The sequence below is a fragment of the Lepidochelys olivacea genome (genome assembly GCF_965140295.1).
Source record: "Lepidochelys olivacea isolate rLepOli2 genome assembly, chromosome: 21".
NCBI lineage: Eukaryota > Metazoa > Chordata > Testudines > Cheloniidae > Lepidochelys > Lepidochelys olivacea.
The window spans coordinates 7,694,204-7,710,499 of NC_140431.1; the positions used below are offsets into that span (position 1 = coordinate 7,694,204).

The window sequence follows — 16,296 nt, forward strand, 5'->3', positions numbered from 1 at the left end:
TCTTCCTTTGTGTATAATGAGCCTTAACCAGAAGCAGCCTCCCTCTGAAAAAGTAATTTACATCAGATGCGGGAATGATGCTCCCGACTTGTCATCTGCAGGCTCCTCTGGGGCTTTTTTTTTTTTCTTAAAAGAATCTGGTGTACTGTTACAAAAAGAGAAGACAGCTTTTCTCTCATCCTTGCATCCAAAGCACAAACTGATTGCAGAGGGTGGCAGAGAAAGGCAATGTTGAAAACTTTTGCACAGGCACAAGAGGGTGTCTGATGTCAGGTTTGCTTCAGGGAGGGAGGAAGGCTGGTCTTGTGGTTAAGGCACTGAGCTGGAACTTAGGAGAGTGGGATTCCAATCCTGGCTCTGCCACAGACTCACTCCCTGTGTAACCTTGGGCAAGTCACTTCATCCCTTTCTGTGCTTCAGTTCCCTATCTATAAAAGAGGTTGTAATATTTTCTTTCTCCTATCCATTGTCTGTTTAGATTGTGACCTCTTCAAGACAGGGGCTGTATCTTATGTGTATTTACAGCACCTAGCACCGTGGGGAGCCGATCTCGGCCCAGGCATGTTGGGGCTAGAGTAATACAAATAAGTCCTTTTTTCCAGCTATCTAATCGACATGCCCGGCTCATCACTGCGAGTCTTTGCACACATTTGGCAACAACACGGCTCGTCTTTGCTATGGGCTGTGTCCCCTCTTGGCAGGGAACAGCAGTCTTGGGGATAGAGCAAAGATATTCCCCATCTTCCCCCCCACACACACACACACTGAAAGGTCCATAATGAGCTGGGGTGGGAATGCTGTGGTCTATCTCACTGGTCTCCTGGAAAGACCTTGGAGGAAGGCCCATGAACAAAGCCACATTGTTTCTGATCCCCCGCCCCCCCTTCTCTAAAATGCAGTAGACATCAGGAGTGCTCAAAGCCTCCCCTAGCTGTTTTGGCCAAACAGGCTGCTCAGCAATCAGAAAACATCCTACACTGACACGTCAGTTTCTGGAATCTCTGGGCTCGATTCTTCTCTCACTCACGCCCAGTGCAAAGCAGGAGCAAGTCCACTAAAGTCAGTGGAGATGTACTGGTGTAGACAAAAGGGACATAGAGCCCGCAGTGTTCAGTGGGGGGGAAGGGTGCCTAGCTGAAGACTGAAGTCCCTTCTCCAGAAGATATAACATAAGCTTCCCCTGCTCTGTTGTCGCCAACGTCCTTTGCCCCTGATCCGGAGAGATGAGAGGGGAACTCCTTCTCCACAGCCTGTTCAAACTTTGCCACTTTCAATAGTGGCTTGTGTGAAGGAGGCACCAGGCTGACTGAGACTCAGCAAACTCACTTCACTCCCGTCAGCACTCACCGGTGCTCAGTTGGAGTCAGTGATACTGAACTGAAAGACCCCATAACCATTAGCCCCTTCACTATGCTAGATATGGGCTGTGCTTAAATCCATACCTAGTTACCATGCTGGATGCCCCAAAAATGCCTAGATTAGATGGCAGATTTCTCGTCAGGCCGCTGCAAACATGCAGAGCCTGTGACTATTTCTGGTCCTACGCTACTACGTAACTATCTATCTAAAGTTCTTTTATGAGCCCCATTAGTATAGCATCTGAGCACTTCATAATCTTCAGTGTATTTGTCCTGCCCCTGTGAGGTAGGGCAGGGTTATCATGCCTTTTCTATAGGTGGGGAACGGAGGCACAAAGAGGCTAAGTGACTTGCCCAAAGTCACATAGGGAATCAGTGGCAGAGCTTGGTATTGACCCATCATCTATAGAGTCCCAGGGTCATGCCCGAACCACTGGACCGCCCTTCCTTCCTAACTAGTTTCTATTTTTTTTTTATCATCAACAACCTGTTGTTGAAATAATAACACACAAACCAGAACCCAGTGTGCTACCAATGTGCTAGCTCCCCTGATGGGTCTGCAGTTAATTAACAAGCTGGTCACAAAACCACACACACACACATACCAGTTACCAGGGTGTCCAGGCCCCTACAACGAGGCAGCACTAAGTATTATCTAGCCCATGCCTGACAGGTGTTTGTCTAACCTCCTCTTAAAAACCTCCAAGGACAGAGATTCCACAGCCTCCCTAGGCAATCTATCTGTTCCAGTGTTTAACTACCCTGACTGTTAGGAAGTTTTTTTGATGGTCTAACCTAAATCTCCTTTGCTGCAATTTAAGCCCATCACTTGTTATCCAGTCCTCAGTGGATTGTTCTCAGTAAGGAGAACAATTTATCACCCTCCTCTTTATAACAACCTTTTACGTACTTGAAGACTGCTATCATGTCCCCCCCTCAATCTTCTCTTCTCCCGACTCATCAAATTCAATTTTTTCAGTCTTTCCTCATAAATCATGTTTTCTAGACCTTTAATCATTTTGTTGCTCACCTCTTGACTTTGTCCAATTTGTTCACATCTTTTCCAAAGTGTGGTGCCCAGAACGGGACACAGCACTCCAGTGGAGGCCTTATGAGGACTGAGCAGAGAGGAAGAATTACTTCTCGTGTCTTGCTTACAACACTTCTGCTAATACAGCCCAGAATGACATTCACTTTTTCTGCAATAGCGTTACACTGTTGACTCATATTTAGTTTTTGATCCACAATCACCCCACATCCTTTTCTGCAGTACTCTTTATTAGTACTCTTCTGGATTCTTCATTTGCCATTTCCCATTTTGTATTTGTGCAATTGATTATTCCTTCATAAGCGGAGTACTTTGCATTTGTCCTTGTTGATTTTCATCCTGTTTATTTCAGATCATTCCTCGAGTTTAGACCTTTTTGTCAAGACCTTTTTGAATTCTAATTCAGTCCTCAAAAGCATTTGCAACCCCTCCCAGCTTGGTATAGCCCACAAACTTTATAAGTGTACTCTCTATGCCATTATCCAAATCATTGATGCTAGAACCAGACCTAGCACAGATATGTCCTTCCAGCTTGCCTGTGAACCATTGACAACTGCTCTCTGAGTATGGTTTTCCAGCCAGTTGGAACCTTACAATAGTTTCATCTAGGTTGTATTTCCCTAGTTTGTTTATGAGAAGGTCATGTGAGACAGTATCAAAAGACTTACTAAAATTGAGATATATCACATGTACTGCTTCTCTCCTATCCACAAGACTTGTTACCCCGTTAAAGAAGGAAATTAGGTTGGTTTGACATGATTTGTTCTTGACAAATCCATATTGACTTACTTATCACCATATTATCTTTTAGGTGCTTACAAATTGGTTGTTTGATTATTTGCTCCATTATCTTTCTGGGCAGCAAAGTTAAGCTGACTGGTCTATAGTTCCCTGGCTTGTCCTTATTCTCCTTTTTATAGCTAGGTAGCATATTTGCCCTTTTCAGGTCCTCTGGGATCTCTCCTGTCCACCACGAGTTCTCAGAGATAATCTCTTATGGCTCCAAGATCTCTTTAGCCAGTTCCTTAAGTATTCTAGGATGTATTTCACAAGGCCCTGCTGACTTGAAGACATCTAACTTGTCTAAGTAATTCTTAACTTGTTCTTTCCCGATTTTAGACTCAGATCCTACCCCACTTACACTGATGTTAGTTATCTGATCTCCGCTAACCTTTTTGGTGAAAACAGAATCAACCAATGATCTATTGTTGTAGACAGAGTGCAGGCAAGAGGTGTGTTGGAAGTGCTGAGGATGTGGAGAAAATCAGAGAACCTGAATTAAAAATCCTCTTACTAGGACCAGAGTCTGGGCACTTCTGCCCCAGCGACCCCACTCGCAACCCCCCTCCAGGGGGTTGTGATATCACTGTGCACTTTGTCTCACCACCTCAAAGTCCCTCCTCTTCCCCACTCCTGATCTTGCCTGGTTATGTTATGGCAGTTGTACCAGCTGTGTGTGGGGTGCAGGTCAGGATGCAGGCTGTGCTGAGATAAGAACCAGCCATTCCTGCTGGAGCAGCCTGGGAGAGGCAGGGCTTCCTGCTGCAGTTTCCCCCCACTCCTGCATTGTTCCCTCTGTCAGAGGAGTTTGAGGCAAGGGCCCGGCCCAGCTCGGTCTCTGGTTCCCATTCATTTTAATAGGAACTGGGCATCCGTGTTCCCTGGGCATCTCTGAAAGCCTCAGCGTAAAGCTTTGAAAGGAGCTGAGACACCATCCTCCTGCTCCCATCCCATCTGTAGCTCTGTTCCCTGTTCTCTGAGTGCCATATTTTCACCTCCCAGCATGCTGTCCCCAGCCCCCCCTTGATCTGTACCTGCACTGCCCCCATGTGCTCCCATCTCTCCTACTCCACATTCCTTCCTACACCCTGCTATTTCCAGGCCATCCTGTCCGTGAGCTTGCAGGTGTTTTAACTCTGTCTCCCCTTCCCTGGGCACCTGGCACTCTGCTTTCGGGGGGCACCAGTGAAAGCCGTGCTAAGCGATCCTCTGCTGCAGCTGACAGAGAGAGATTCTGTATCGCAAGCTGCCGCCAGAGCACTTCAGCTCCTGTCGCTTCCAGATAAGGCCCTACAGCCAGGCCAGGCTGGAGCCAGAGTTTGGTTCTACCTGAGTTTGGTCTTTACTGAGTTTGTACGTGACAGTCGCCACTTGGGCTTTCCGTCTTGTAGGGCTTTGCCCAGCCCCCACGGTAAGTTAGTGCAAGCTCCGGGTTGCTCTTATTTATGCTATGCATCCCTTGGCTGCCCATGTGTAACCAAGAATGAGGCCAAGACACCCTGGTAGCCAGGTTCTTCTTCACCCCTGCTGCATCCCCATGGTGTATATTAACTGGGGAATCTCCCCTTTTCACCCTCTCAGCACGGCACTCTTGAGTGATGGCCCATTTTTCGGTGGGTGAGGAGCTGAGAGGGCAAGTGCCTCAATAACAACTTTCTAGAACTTACTAACTAATCCCCATAACATCTGGTTTAAAGTGGTGGGGGAGGGTACTGAGGCACTGGGTGTGTGTGGAGGGGGGTGGAGTGACTTGCCCAGGTTTAGCCAGCCAGGCATTGGCAGAGCTAGAGTTAAAACCCAGCCCCTCCTGCTCCCCAGTGCTATGCTCCATCTGCTAGAGGCCCGGAAGATCCTTATCAAAGCGGAGGTCTTGAATTTCCAGGCCTTTCCCTTCTGAAGCCTGTGCCACAGGTTGGAGTGGGGCCTCGGATCACAGCTGTCTTTTTTCTGTTCATCCTTCCAGCAAACACGCCCTGGGCAGCCACGAATACATCCAGCACTGCAGGAAGTTTGACATTGACATCCGGCTGCAGCTGATGAAGAGGAAGGCAGTGCGCAGTGACCTTGCCAGGACGGTGAGCAGCTGCTCTCGAGGGGGAACTGAGAACGCACTGAACTGATGCATGCTGTTGCCACTGCTTGTTGCATTGATCTCCACTGCTGTCAGGGCAGGGGTGGGGAGGGTCACCAGCTATCCCCGGGTTGCTGATTTGAGGGGACAAGGCTATGACTGTGACGCCCTGCGAATTGCTGCCTCGCCAGTTCCCTTCCAGCAGGTTCAGTTCTGCGGCTGCTTGCCACCTCGACCCCTGCCCACCACCAGCTAAAAGTTCCGTACTCCCTGCCTTTCCCACTGCAACCAGGGCTTCCTTTGGGACAGCTTCTAAGCTCCAGCAATTCATCCTTGAATCCTTCCCAAATGCAGAGAGATTTGCTAGGCATGGCTCTACAGAGGAAACCATGAATGTAAGAGATGGAAAAGACCCATTCGATACATCTAGTCTATCCCTTGCCAAGTGTGAGATTCTTCCTTGCATCAGGCCCCTGCTAGTTCTAAATGTACCAAGCAACAGGGCTCTGGGGGTAATACTCCACAGCCCTGCAGATCTTGATGTCAGGAAATGTTCCCCGATTATTGTCAGCATAGGTTGTCCCTTATGTTAATTTAATCACAACACTCTTGGCTAGAACCCGTTGGCCCTCCTCAGTGATCCCACCGAACCCAAGAGCCCCTACACGCGTCTCAACGGACATGGAGCTCGCGGCTGAGATCTTCAAAGATACTTACTTTTCAGTGGGAAGTTGGTATCTCAAATGACTTCAGTGACTTTGCAGATGTCAGCCAGAGTCTTTCAAGTATCAGCAGAGAGTGCTACTAGGTACAGCCAGCATCCCTGACCAGGAGGGGTTAACGCTAGCAGATCAGATGCACCTAACAGGTCTCTTGCTCCTACAGGTGAACGATGACCAGAGCCCTTCCACGCTCAACCACTACATTCACCTGCAGGAGAGGCCAATCAAGCAGACCATCAGCAGGTAAAGAGGAGGGGAGAGGTGGTGCTGTGAGGTGTACAGCTCCCATTGGGGGTGTGGAGGGGTGTGGATGGGGGGGTGCTGAGCAGGAGGGTGGAGGGAAATAAGTGGATCCAGGCAGCAAGGCACTTGCACTTTTTTTTTTTTTTTTGCAAACATTTGCATGCCGTTTGCGTGAGAGGGATGGGCTGTCCGGTGAGAAATGGTGCAGAGGCACCTCCATCGCTCTCACCTATCTCCTCCAATCCAGGCAGGCCCTGAGTCTCCTCTTCGACACCTTCCACAATGAGGTTGACACCTTCCTAGCAGCCGAGGTGAGTGTGGCTTGCCTGGGACAGGATGGGCCCTGTACTTGGACCCACGCCGGTACAGAGTGCAGCAATTTAACAGTTGGGGGTGAGGGGCATGACTGGGCTTGTCTATACACAGAAGTTGCTCCAGTTTAACTTAAATCAGCTGTATAAACAATTTTAGCAGAGCCAGTGCAAACCCCAGTGTGGACAAGCTTATTAGATTCCACCTGGCGTATAGCAGTTTTGCTTGCACTTGTAAACTGGGCCTTGTCTACGTGAGAAAGTTGCACCTGCTTAATTTAAATGGGTTTTTAATCTGATTTCATTGAATCCGTGCACACGGCTGTGTGGACACACATTTCTGCTTAATGGGGTTTATTGTAGTTAAGCTAAAGCAAAACAAACCACTCTTAAACTGATCTAAGCTCAGGTCCATGCTTGGAAGACTTTGCTGGTATAGCTACGTCAGTATAATATACCGGCAAAGCGCTCCTAGGCCATGTCTGCACTCTAGGGACTCATAGCTACAGCCATAGCTGTGCCAGCATAACCCTACTCTGTGACACTGCCGACAGGAGTTTTTCCGTCACTGTAGGAACTCCACCTCCCTGAACGATGGTAGTTAGGTTGACACAAGCGTTCTTCTGTCAGCATAGCTGTGTCCCCCTGACCCATATAGTTATGTTGACCTATATTTTAAGTGTAGACCAGGCCCCAGTGTGGATAGAGCTTATACCAGCAAAATTGCACAGCTGTGTCAGTCACGGACCACATCTTCTCCCACCCCTGACCAACATAGTGGTGCCAGGAAAAGTTTGTAGAGTAGATCTGGTTTCAGAGTATCCACACACACAGTTGCAACAGCTTAACTAAATCAGTTTAAAACCACACCATTAGTTAATCCAGTGCAATTTGTGTGTGAAGACCAGAGTTGAGAGTGTGATTGGACTCCACAATGCCAGTCTTAGTGCTTCTAGCAATACTTTGCCACTCCATAGCACGTTTCATGTACAGATCTCAGAGCACCCTCCATATGTGGGTCAGTGTTCTCCCCGTTCTACGGAGATGGGAAGGGACTGGCTCAAGGGAGTGGGGCCAGAGCCCAGATCTCCTGACTTCCAGTCCTTTGCTCTGACCACTAGGGAATGCTGATTCCTGTAATGAAGGTCCCATGGGGCTTTCTGTTTTTGGGGTGGGGGCGGTTACTTAGTTACTTCATTTTCAGTCCTGTCCTCTGGGACCCGGTGCATGTCTGCCAGTCACCCACATGCAGGTTTTTCCTGCTAAACCCTAGTGCCAATAAGCCTCTCTTGTTTTCACTAGGCATGGCCACGCCTGTAAAAGGATTGCTGACCTGATCCTGAACCTGAACCTTGTCCGCCTTATTTCACATTGTGTTGACTCTCTACTTCCTCATTGCAGTCAGGGATTCCTCATCAGAGCCAGTGCTCACCAGTTTTCCAGCCCAGCTTCGCAGACACAGGAGGCTGAAATAAGTCTAGAAGAGTGATCCCCACCTAGGGGTTAGAGCAGAGAACTGAGCGTCAGGACTCCTGGGTTCTTTTATGTTTTTGCCACTGACTCCCCTCAGGCAAGTCGTTTCACCTCCCTGTGTCTTGGTTCCCCATCTATAAGATGAAGATAGAACTTACCTACCTGCTGGGATGGCTGTGAGAGTTAAGTCATTAATGATTGTAAAGTGCTTTGAGATCCCATGACGGAAGGAGCTATAGAATGTGTATAATTACTGTGATCCAAAACAAAAGCTGACCCTTTATTCTTGGTCATTAATTTTTACACAGTCTTTAATTGATAAGAAGACCAGGCACTTGCTCTATATGCACCTTTCATGTGTGGATCTCAAAGTGCTTGGCAAAGGAGGGTAGAGGCCATTATCGCCATTTTTACAGATGGGGAAACCGAGGCACAGACCAGTGAAGTGACCCGCTCAGAGTCACACTTGAGGGCCATGGGCGGAAGCCAGGTCTCCTGGCTCCCAGCTTGGTGCACTAGACCAAGGATTCCCAAACTTTGTCATAGCATGGACAGCAGCAGCCCCTAGAGGCAACTCCAGCTCCATGGTTTGAGGTGTCCTGGCTGGAGTTACATATAAGGGAGTGGAACTGGCAGCATCATGAGTGTCCATAGTGCTCAGCTTGGGAACCTCAGTGTTAGACCATGCCACCTCCATTTCAATAAGTGTAGGTATCCGCTCCCTACCCAGTCCAAAATCAGTCCTGAGAATCAAGTCTCAAGCCAAACTGATTAAAGAGTGCTGAGAGTCCCACCTCCCTGTGACACTGGGACCTGGGGAACGAGCCATAGCCTTGCTTAGCTGATGAGGTATGGCCACTGGATCTCTTGCATGTGACCAGGCGAGGAAGAGCCTCAAGCTCCTGTGGGATTCTGTGGAGCCGATGGTGCTCTCCCATCGCCAAACCCACACGTTGAAGGTGCCAGGATCCTGCCTGCTTAGCAGCAGGCCTGCTCCCAACCAGGAAAGCCAGGTCTGCAGAGACTCAAGGACGTACGATGAACCGCGAGGCAACAGATACTGGGCTGGGAACTTGCTCTGCAGTGGCTGTGTCTTTCCTTTTGGGGTGTCCTGTTGGAGGGTACACGAGAATGCAGGTGCAGATGGGTACCTACAGGACATTATTCCCCCCACCTCCTGTTGCATGTGACTTTCTTTAGGTGCCACAGAGTCTCCTCTTTCGCCCTGCCCTCTCCTGGCACCTTCTGGCTACATGTACCTCCCGAGGGTGGAGGGGGTACAGAAACAGGGGACAGCACAGTGCAGAGATTGGAAAGGGTCTCATTCCCCCCACCCCAACTCTGTTTTTGGTAGCTGGGATGCAGAAGCGTGGGCAGCAATTTGCCATGGGACCCTTCTCTCCACCTCTTCTGGGCAGGTCCAGACCTGGAACTCCTCGGCTTTCCATCCACTCCCTTCCTCCTGGGCTGCTGCTTTATCTCAGGCATAATCCCTCTGTGCTCAGCCTCCTTGCCACCACTCACCTGGCCCAAGAGAGAGAGAGGTCTGTCTCTCCCAGGATGCCTGAGCCGGGGTAGAGCTGCGACTGGCTGGATGCTATCCCAGAGTCAGATAGAATGTGCTGTGGTGGAACAGAGGTGGCTAAAACGCCGGCGTCCTTGGGCCAGAGTCCCAGTGGATCTCCTTATGGCCCTTGCTGTACGTCCTTAAGATAACTGTCATGTCAGCATACCTCAGCAATGGTGGTCAGGTGAAGCCATCTGGCTGCGTCGCCACACAGTGCAGTAAGCCTCTTCCTGCCTTCCCTTCCAGGGAGACTTTCAGCTGAAAGCCGACCGGGTGATCCAGTCCGTCATGGCCATTTGCAATGCTCTGGCTGCTGTGGAGTCTCAGGAAATCACTGGAGCCCTGAACCAGCTGCCAGCCTGCCCTGCTCGCATGCAGCCCAAAATCCAGAAGGTAAGAAGCCAGGACCCAGAAGCTCCTCAGCACAGGGGCTGAGCTTGGAGGAAAGGGGTGAAATTAAAGGGAAACTGAGGCTGAGCATTAGCGGTGTATGTGAGCCGGGGGGAGCTTCTGGCTGGGGAGATCTTTCTAGGCTGTGGAATAATCTCCCTGGGGAAGGGTGTGAGCCTCGTCTCTTGAGTCTGGCCAAGCCCTACATAACAGACAGGACAGTGGGGAGCAGTCCTTCCGTGGGCTGGCTTCATAGGGCTTGATCCAAAGTCAGCGGGAGTCCTTCAGTGGACACTGGATAGGGCCCATAGATTTCAAAGCCAGCAAGGCTGTGATAGGCTACCATGAGCTAGTGATCAGGATCCCCCGGACCTCTTGTGTAGCCCAAGGCCAGAGAGTGTCACCTAGTGGTTCCCTCCACTGCAGATGTCATTCTTCCCTGCTACAAAACTCTGAGCCTTAAAGCTCGCCCCTGAACTGGACTGTATCTCCTAGGCAGAGATCCGGTCTCATTTTAAGGACTCCCAAGAGCTGGTTAATCTAACAGTGAAGAGCCCATATGTGAGAACCCAGCTTCCCAGACTGGAGAAGGCATCTATTCACATTTAGGTAGCATAGTGGGTGCAAATGAAGGGAATCTGGCCCCTTTTCATCCGTTTTTATCCCCCCCCTCGCCAGCATACCACATGTAAAATTCCTGAACAGCCAAGACCGTGCAACTGCCTTTGTTGTATTTCCTTGCTTGCTGCAGCTTGAGTGGCAGGGAATGGATAGGCTCTGGGAGGCTGTTACATAAAGTAGCTGGCTTGGACAATTGCTTCCAGCTGTGTCTGAGGGCACTGGAATAACCTTAACATTGCTTTTCTGGTTTCTTTTTCCTCGACAGGATCCAAATGTTCTGACCGTGAGGGAAAATCGGGGTAATTTCTCTTCTCCGCTCATTCTGTTGCAGAGTTCTTGGTGCTTTTGATCTGCAGACCCTTTCCCCCTATTTAGAGTGGGACAATCTTTAAAAAAAAAAAAAAAACTTTTTTAGATGGAAAAATGGCCTTTTGAGGGAGGGGATTTATCACTTTTTCTCTGTTTCCAGAGAAAAAGCTTAGAACATAAGCTTTCCTCTTTTTCTTCAGTTTCCAGGGGTTTTACGCCCCCAGTTTGTTCCCCCTGAAAAAGATCCACATGCAGAGTCCCATTGGCTTGAAATAACTTAATCAGCTCCCTAAAGCGTCCCACAATGTGCTTGAGCCCCTAGGCAGGTCACTGTGCAGGGTGTGAGTAGGGCATGGCCATCTGTAGCAGGACAGAGGCAACCGCAGGTTTCATCATGGGCTGGCACTACTGGAGACCAAGGCCCAGCATGGAGGAAGGGGAGATGGGGGGCGAGGGGAGGCAGCCTTCCAGAGCATCCCTGTTTCATGCCTCATCTGCGCTCCCTTACAGAGAAGGTCGTGGAGACCTTGACGGCTGCCATCTTGGATCTGGTGGAGCTTTACTGCAACACTTTCAACGCCGACTTCCAGACGGCAGTGCATGGAAACAGGAAGCACCACCTGAGCCAGGAGGCCTGTCTCCTCACCTGTCCCCTCTCCTTCACTGTCTACGCCACGCACCGCATCCCTATCACCTGGGCAGCAAGGTACGAGGGCTTAGCCGCGTGTCCCTGCTGGGCGGTGACAGCTGATTGGGGTAGATCCCTGCCCTGGCGCCTGGCTCCTTGTCTGGAGTGACATCTCAGGATACCCCTTCACTCCGTCTGCTCTGCGGCCGTCTAGCCCATGGGTTCAAAGGCATGTTCAGTGTAAGGAATCCCGCCCTCATTCTAAGGCTCTCTGCCCTGCCTTAGTCTGACAAAGAGCATCTGGGCTGATTGCCCCCGATCCCTGTCGCCCTCTCGCCTCCTCTGGGCCGGGATCCTACAGGCAGCATTGGGAAGAGTCTGCAGCAGGGCTGGGAGGGGACAAGACATGAGCTGGGGCGGCATGACAGGCTTTTAGCATCCTTTACGAGGACACTCGGTCCTCATGTTCCAGGGCGTCACTAGCTGAGGTCAGGGAGATATCTCCCTTTGTGGTGGAGTATGGGTATCTCACGCCAGAGGTTAGCACAACTTCCTCTGGACCTTCTGGCAAAGGCCACTCTTAGGACCAGAAGCACTACTGATGGGCTCTGTTCCAGCCCCAGCTTAGGCATTACTGAGTCATGTGGATACCTGGCTGCAGTGAACATATAATGTGTGTCTACCCCCTCCCCCCAGCCCTTCCATGCCATGTTACTCTCACCCCTGTGTGGTGAGATGTGTACAGAGCTCCAGCTGGATTCCTGCAGGGAATGCACAGGTGGGTGTCTTGGCCCTGGGCACTGCAGTGGACCATAGAATTCAGAGCTGGTAAAGGCCTATATCGGCTCATAGTCCATCCCTCACAGCCCTGGCAGGGCTGCAGAGAGCGCCCTGATGAGGGGTGTATCAGAGCCAGTGGGCTCCTGGGGATAGACAGGTCAGAGACAGAATTGGAGCTGGCTGAGGGGTTCGTTCCTAGCTGGAAAGGCTGCAGCAGCTGTTAGTTAGTTCACTGAATGGTTGTCTCATCCCTGCCATAATCTAGAAGCAAAAAGAGACCTTCCCTTCCCTACCTGCATGGCCCATAATGATAATACAGAATACGCCAGGAATATGGGCCCTGGCCGGATCAAAACTTGGGAGGCCAGAGGCCCCGGAAATTCAGCCCGTTGGTGCCATGCTGGTGGGTGCTAGAGGAAGCGCTGGCAGGGCGGGAGGGCAGCTGAGCATTCCCTCTTGCCGCAGGGAGAGGAGTCAGAGAGCGGGGCTTGAAAGAGGCTGCGGAGAGCGAGTGGCACCGGCGCGGGGGCCCGGGGCAGCTGAGCTCTGCAGCGCTCTCCGTAGCCCAGCCCAGCCCCATTTGCGCAGGCTGTGCTGGAATGCGCTGGGAGAGCTCATTGCAGCAGGCTCCCCGCAGCTCCTGCCTGCTGCAGCCCTACAGGCCGTGACAGATGGGCCCGTTCTCAGCGAGGGCTTGGGCCCTGGCGGCCAATGGCTGCCTGGGCTTTTTATCCTGGCTGGATAAGGGGACAATGAGATGTGTGTGGTGTGTGGGGAGGGCTGAGGGGGGGTGAAGGGGATGCTCCTTTGTTAGCTGCCTGGGCTTAGATATGTGTGTTTCACCCAACGTAGGGAGGATGCCCATTGGTAAACCACGCTCCTGGCTATGGCTGGCCGCCTTACAGAGCTCTGCAGCTCCAGCAACACAAGCCTGCGAAGGGGGGTGGCATCGGGGATAGGAGGCAGCAGCAGTCGTAGCAGCCGCCCCTCCAGGGACCCCTCGCCTTTGTCCCATCCTTAATGTATTCCAGTTGGTGACTGACTCCAAACAAAGGAAGTAGCCTGGGAAATCCAGGCATCCTCTGACCTTTGTTACCCCATGGCCCTCCCTGGATCCACGCTCAGCACCTGTCACATGGCCGTGTCCTTCTGGGAGACTCCCATGTGATGGCATTGGGTGGCATATGTCAATCTGGCTGTGTGGAAGGAGTTGGGCCTTCTCTCGGTAGCTTCCCACCCCTTTCCCAAAGGGATAACAGCCTGGGAGAAAGATCCCATGGCTGATCTGGAGAGGCGGTGGAGAAAAGGGGATAAAATCCTCCACCCTGCGCTGAAATGTTCTGGGGAGGGGAATGGGCTAAGAGGAGACATGGAGTTTGCGCTCAGATTTAGCTGCCTCCTCTGGGGAGAGTCGTGCATCTGATCTCAGGGCAGATGAACCAGTTTGGATTACAGTAAGATTGCCATGAACCTTGGCCTGAAATTCCAGCCTTGCTGGCCACCCAAATCTGAGAAACGTTTGTCCAGTGTCACCCCTCCCCAGTGTCTTGCGTTATCATGGAGGTGCCCGCGCCTCTGGATTCCAGCCGCAGACCACAGCAGGGGACCCCCGGGCAGCATTGCTGACCCTTCTGGATAGGCTCCAGAAATCGGGTGAGGGAAGCTGTCCTCCCCAGATCTCTGAGCCCAGTTTCATGGACCCACGGACCATATTCTGGGGCCACTGATTTCCATGGAGCATTGCACCAGCTGAGAATTTGGCCCCAGAGCTGGGCTAAGGATCCAAGGCCTGGTTCTCCCCTTGCCTCATAGCTGGTGGTATCACTTACCCCTATGCAAAGCAAGCACCAAACCCTACAGCAATGCAAGTGAGTGGAGAAAGTCTGACCTGGTAGCATTTTACAGACCCAAGGTGCATGGTAGTGGGGAATCGAGTCTGGAGGGAGACTTATCCAGATCTCTGAATCTTCGTCCGAGCTCAGTCCATGGCTTGTCCAATCCCATTGGGGCCCCTAGAAAGAGGTCAGGTGCATTTGAAAGGCTTCGGTTTACCTGTCACCTGCTGGATTTGGAATCAACCAAGCCATTCCCCCCGCACACTGCTCCTGCTTTGGGTACTGCTAGGAGACGGGAGGAGGGAAAGGGGCAGGGAGGAGAGAAGGAAGGAAGAGATGAGGAATTGGAGGAGAGGGAGATGGAAATGGGAGCAGGTCAATGTGCACTATGGAACTTTTAGTGTGCGGTTGCAGGGTCCACATGGCCTGTTAGTGCGTGGCAGGCTAATGTGCTGTAGATTCACACCCAGCTTACAGTGCACCAGTTGTCCATGTAGACGCACTCACAGTGACTGGAGAAAAGCGGAGGTGAGGCCCCTTTGTTTCTTTGCTATAAGTTGCAGGCATGTCTTTATCTCTCCACTTTATTTTCTCCTGTTGCAGTTACGAAGACTTTTACCTCTCCTGCTCCCTCACCCATGGCGGCAAGGAGCTCTGCAGCCCCCTGCAGACCAAAAAGGCTCATGTGTACAAGTACCTCTTCCACCTCATCATCTGGGACCAGCAGTAAGGCAGCTCCCTGCTTAGCTCTGACCTGCTTCCCTTGGCCTCCGGTGGGGAGGGGAGAAGAGGGACACCCAACAGGCCGGGTGTCCTGTTGAAGGGGGGCTGGATGCAGTCTGCCAAGGACTGAATGCGGATGGCTAGGCAATTATGGCAGAGGCAGAGCTGAACCCGTGGAATGAGATGGGGAGAAGGGGAAGCTAGGGAAAACCGGCTGCACCCTTCGGTCCTACCTCCATTCTTGCTCAGTGCCCCACCAGATCTCACAGGGGAATGAGAACTGGATTCACAGAGTTCCCTTGTAACACTCCCTGCCAGGGAGCGATGGCATTTCAGGTGTCCTCACAGCAGGAAACATGAACAGCACTTGGGGCTTAAACCCTCTGTTGGAGGGAAATGCTGCCGGTGAATTAGAGCACCAGAAGCTTTGTAATGAGTACCCAGGGAGATAGCTGTGGGGTAGGTCAAACCCAAGTCATATACCAACCACTTGTTCCCCCGGAACTCAGGGGACTCTGAGTTCCCGGAACTGAGGAAATGGACCCTGTACCCACACTGCACCCTGGTCTGGTCTGGAAAACCAGAAGCCCAGGGGAATGAGGTTTTGTTCCATGAGCTTGTCTATAGGGGGAAAGTTACCAGCAAAATGATATCAGTCTAATTCTACTGCTACAGTTGGACTGTATAGTCCTCGCCAGGAGCAACACTGGTATAATCACAGCTGTATAATTATACCACCACAGTTCCCCCGGTAGACAAGCACCATCTCTACAATACACTCATCACCCCTGGGGCTCTTCTGGAACCATTGCTGGCTGACGATAGTCAGCCCAACTCCTTGCTGTTGGGGTGAATGCAGCTCTGGAACAACAGGGGCGAGTGCCAACCCCACCCTCAGCAGAGCACACAGAGTGCGTGCAGCTTTGCCAAAGAGCTCAGGGCCTGGTGTCCCAGGGCTCAGCACCCAGCAGCTCCCTTTGGGACCCTTGTGGCCAGATTATATGGTAAGATTTTTGGGAAAATGTGGCCCTTAGTATCTACACCACCCACCCCCAACCCTGGGGTGTTCTCTACTGGTGACTCTAACACAGCATGAGCTTCAGCTTCCTCCCAAAGCCCGGCTATTCCAGGGACTCCCCTGCACCGTCAGTTGGTGTATCATCCCCCGCCTCTCCTCCTTCTTACTCCTAGCTCCCAGAGACACTCCTGGCCCCAATTATAGCCTGGTTGGAGCTAATTGGACCCACCTGCCAGCATGTCTAAGCATGACCTAAAGCAGTGCCGGCTTTTTGCACTGGCATCCAGGGTGATTCAGAAGACAAGCCCTGCAGGGACTAAGCAGATGTAGAATTTTAAGATAAAGCCAGTGGGAGCGTCTGAGGTCCTGGTGAAATAACTTCTGAGGGGTGTCGGATCCCCTGGTAGAACTAAGCGCTC

General features: G+C 51.4%; 1 protein-coding gene across 1 annotated transcript in view; it reads left to right on the forward strand.

Moving 5' to 3' along the window:
• The window catches only part of PIK3C2B (phosphatidylinositol-4-phosphate 3-kinase catalytic subunit type 2 beta), a 74,991-nt gene that overhangs the window by 35,875 nt on the left and 22,820 nt on the right, over positions 1-16,296 (forward strand). The window contains exons 6-12 of the mRNA XM_084611468.1: positions 5,150-5,261; positions 6,143-6,222; positions 6,470-6,533; positions 9,820-9,966; positions 10,850-10,883; positions 11,404-11,599; positions 14,740-14,862. Coding sequence (XP_084467594.1) covers positions 5,150-5,261; positions 6,143-6,222; positions 6,470-6,533; positions 9,820-9,966; positions 10,850-10,883; positions 11,404-11,599; positions 14,740-14,862 — 756 coding nt within the window. The remainder of the gene's footprint in view (positions 1-5,149; positions 5,262-6,142; positions 6,223-6,469; positions 6,534-9,819; positions 9,967-10,849; positions 10,884-11,403; positions 11,600-14,739; positions 14,863-16,296) is intronic.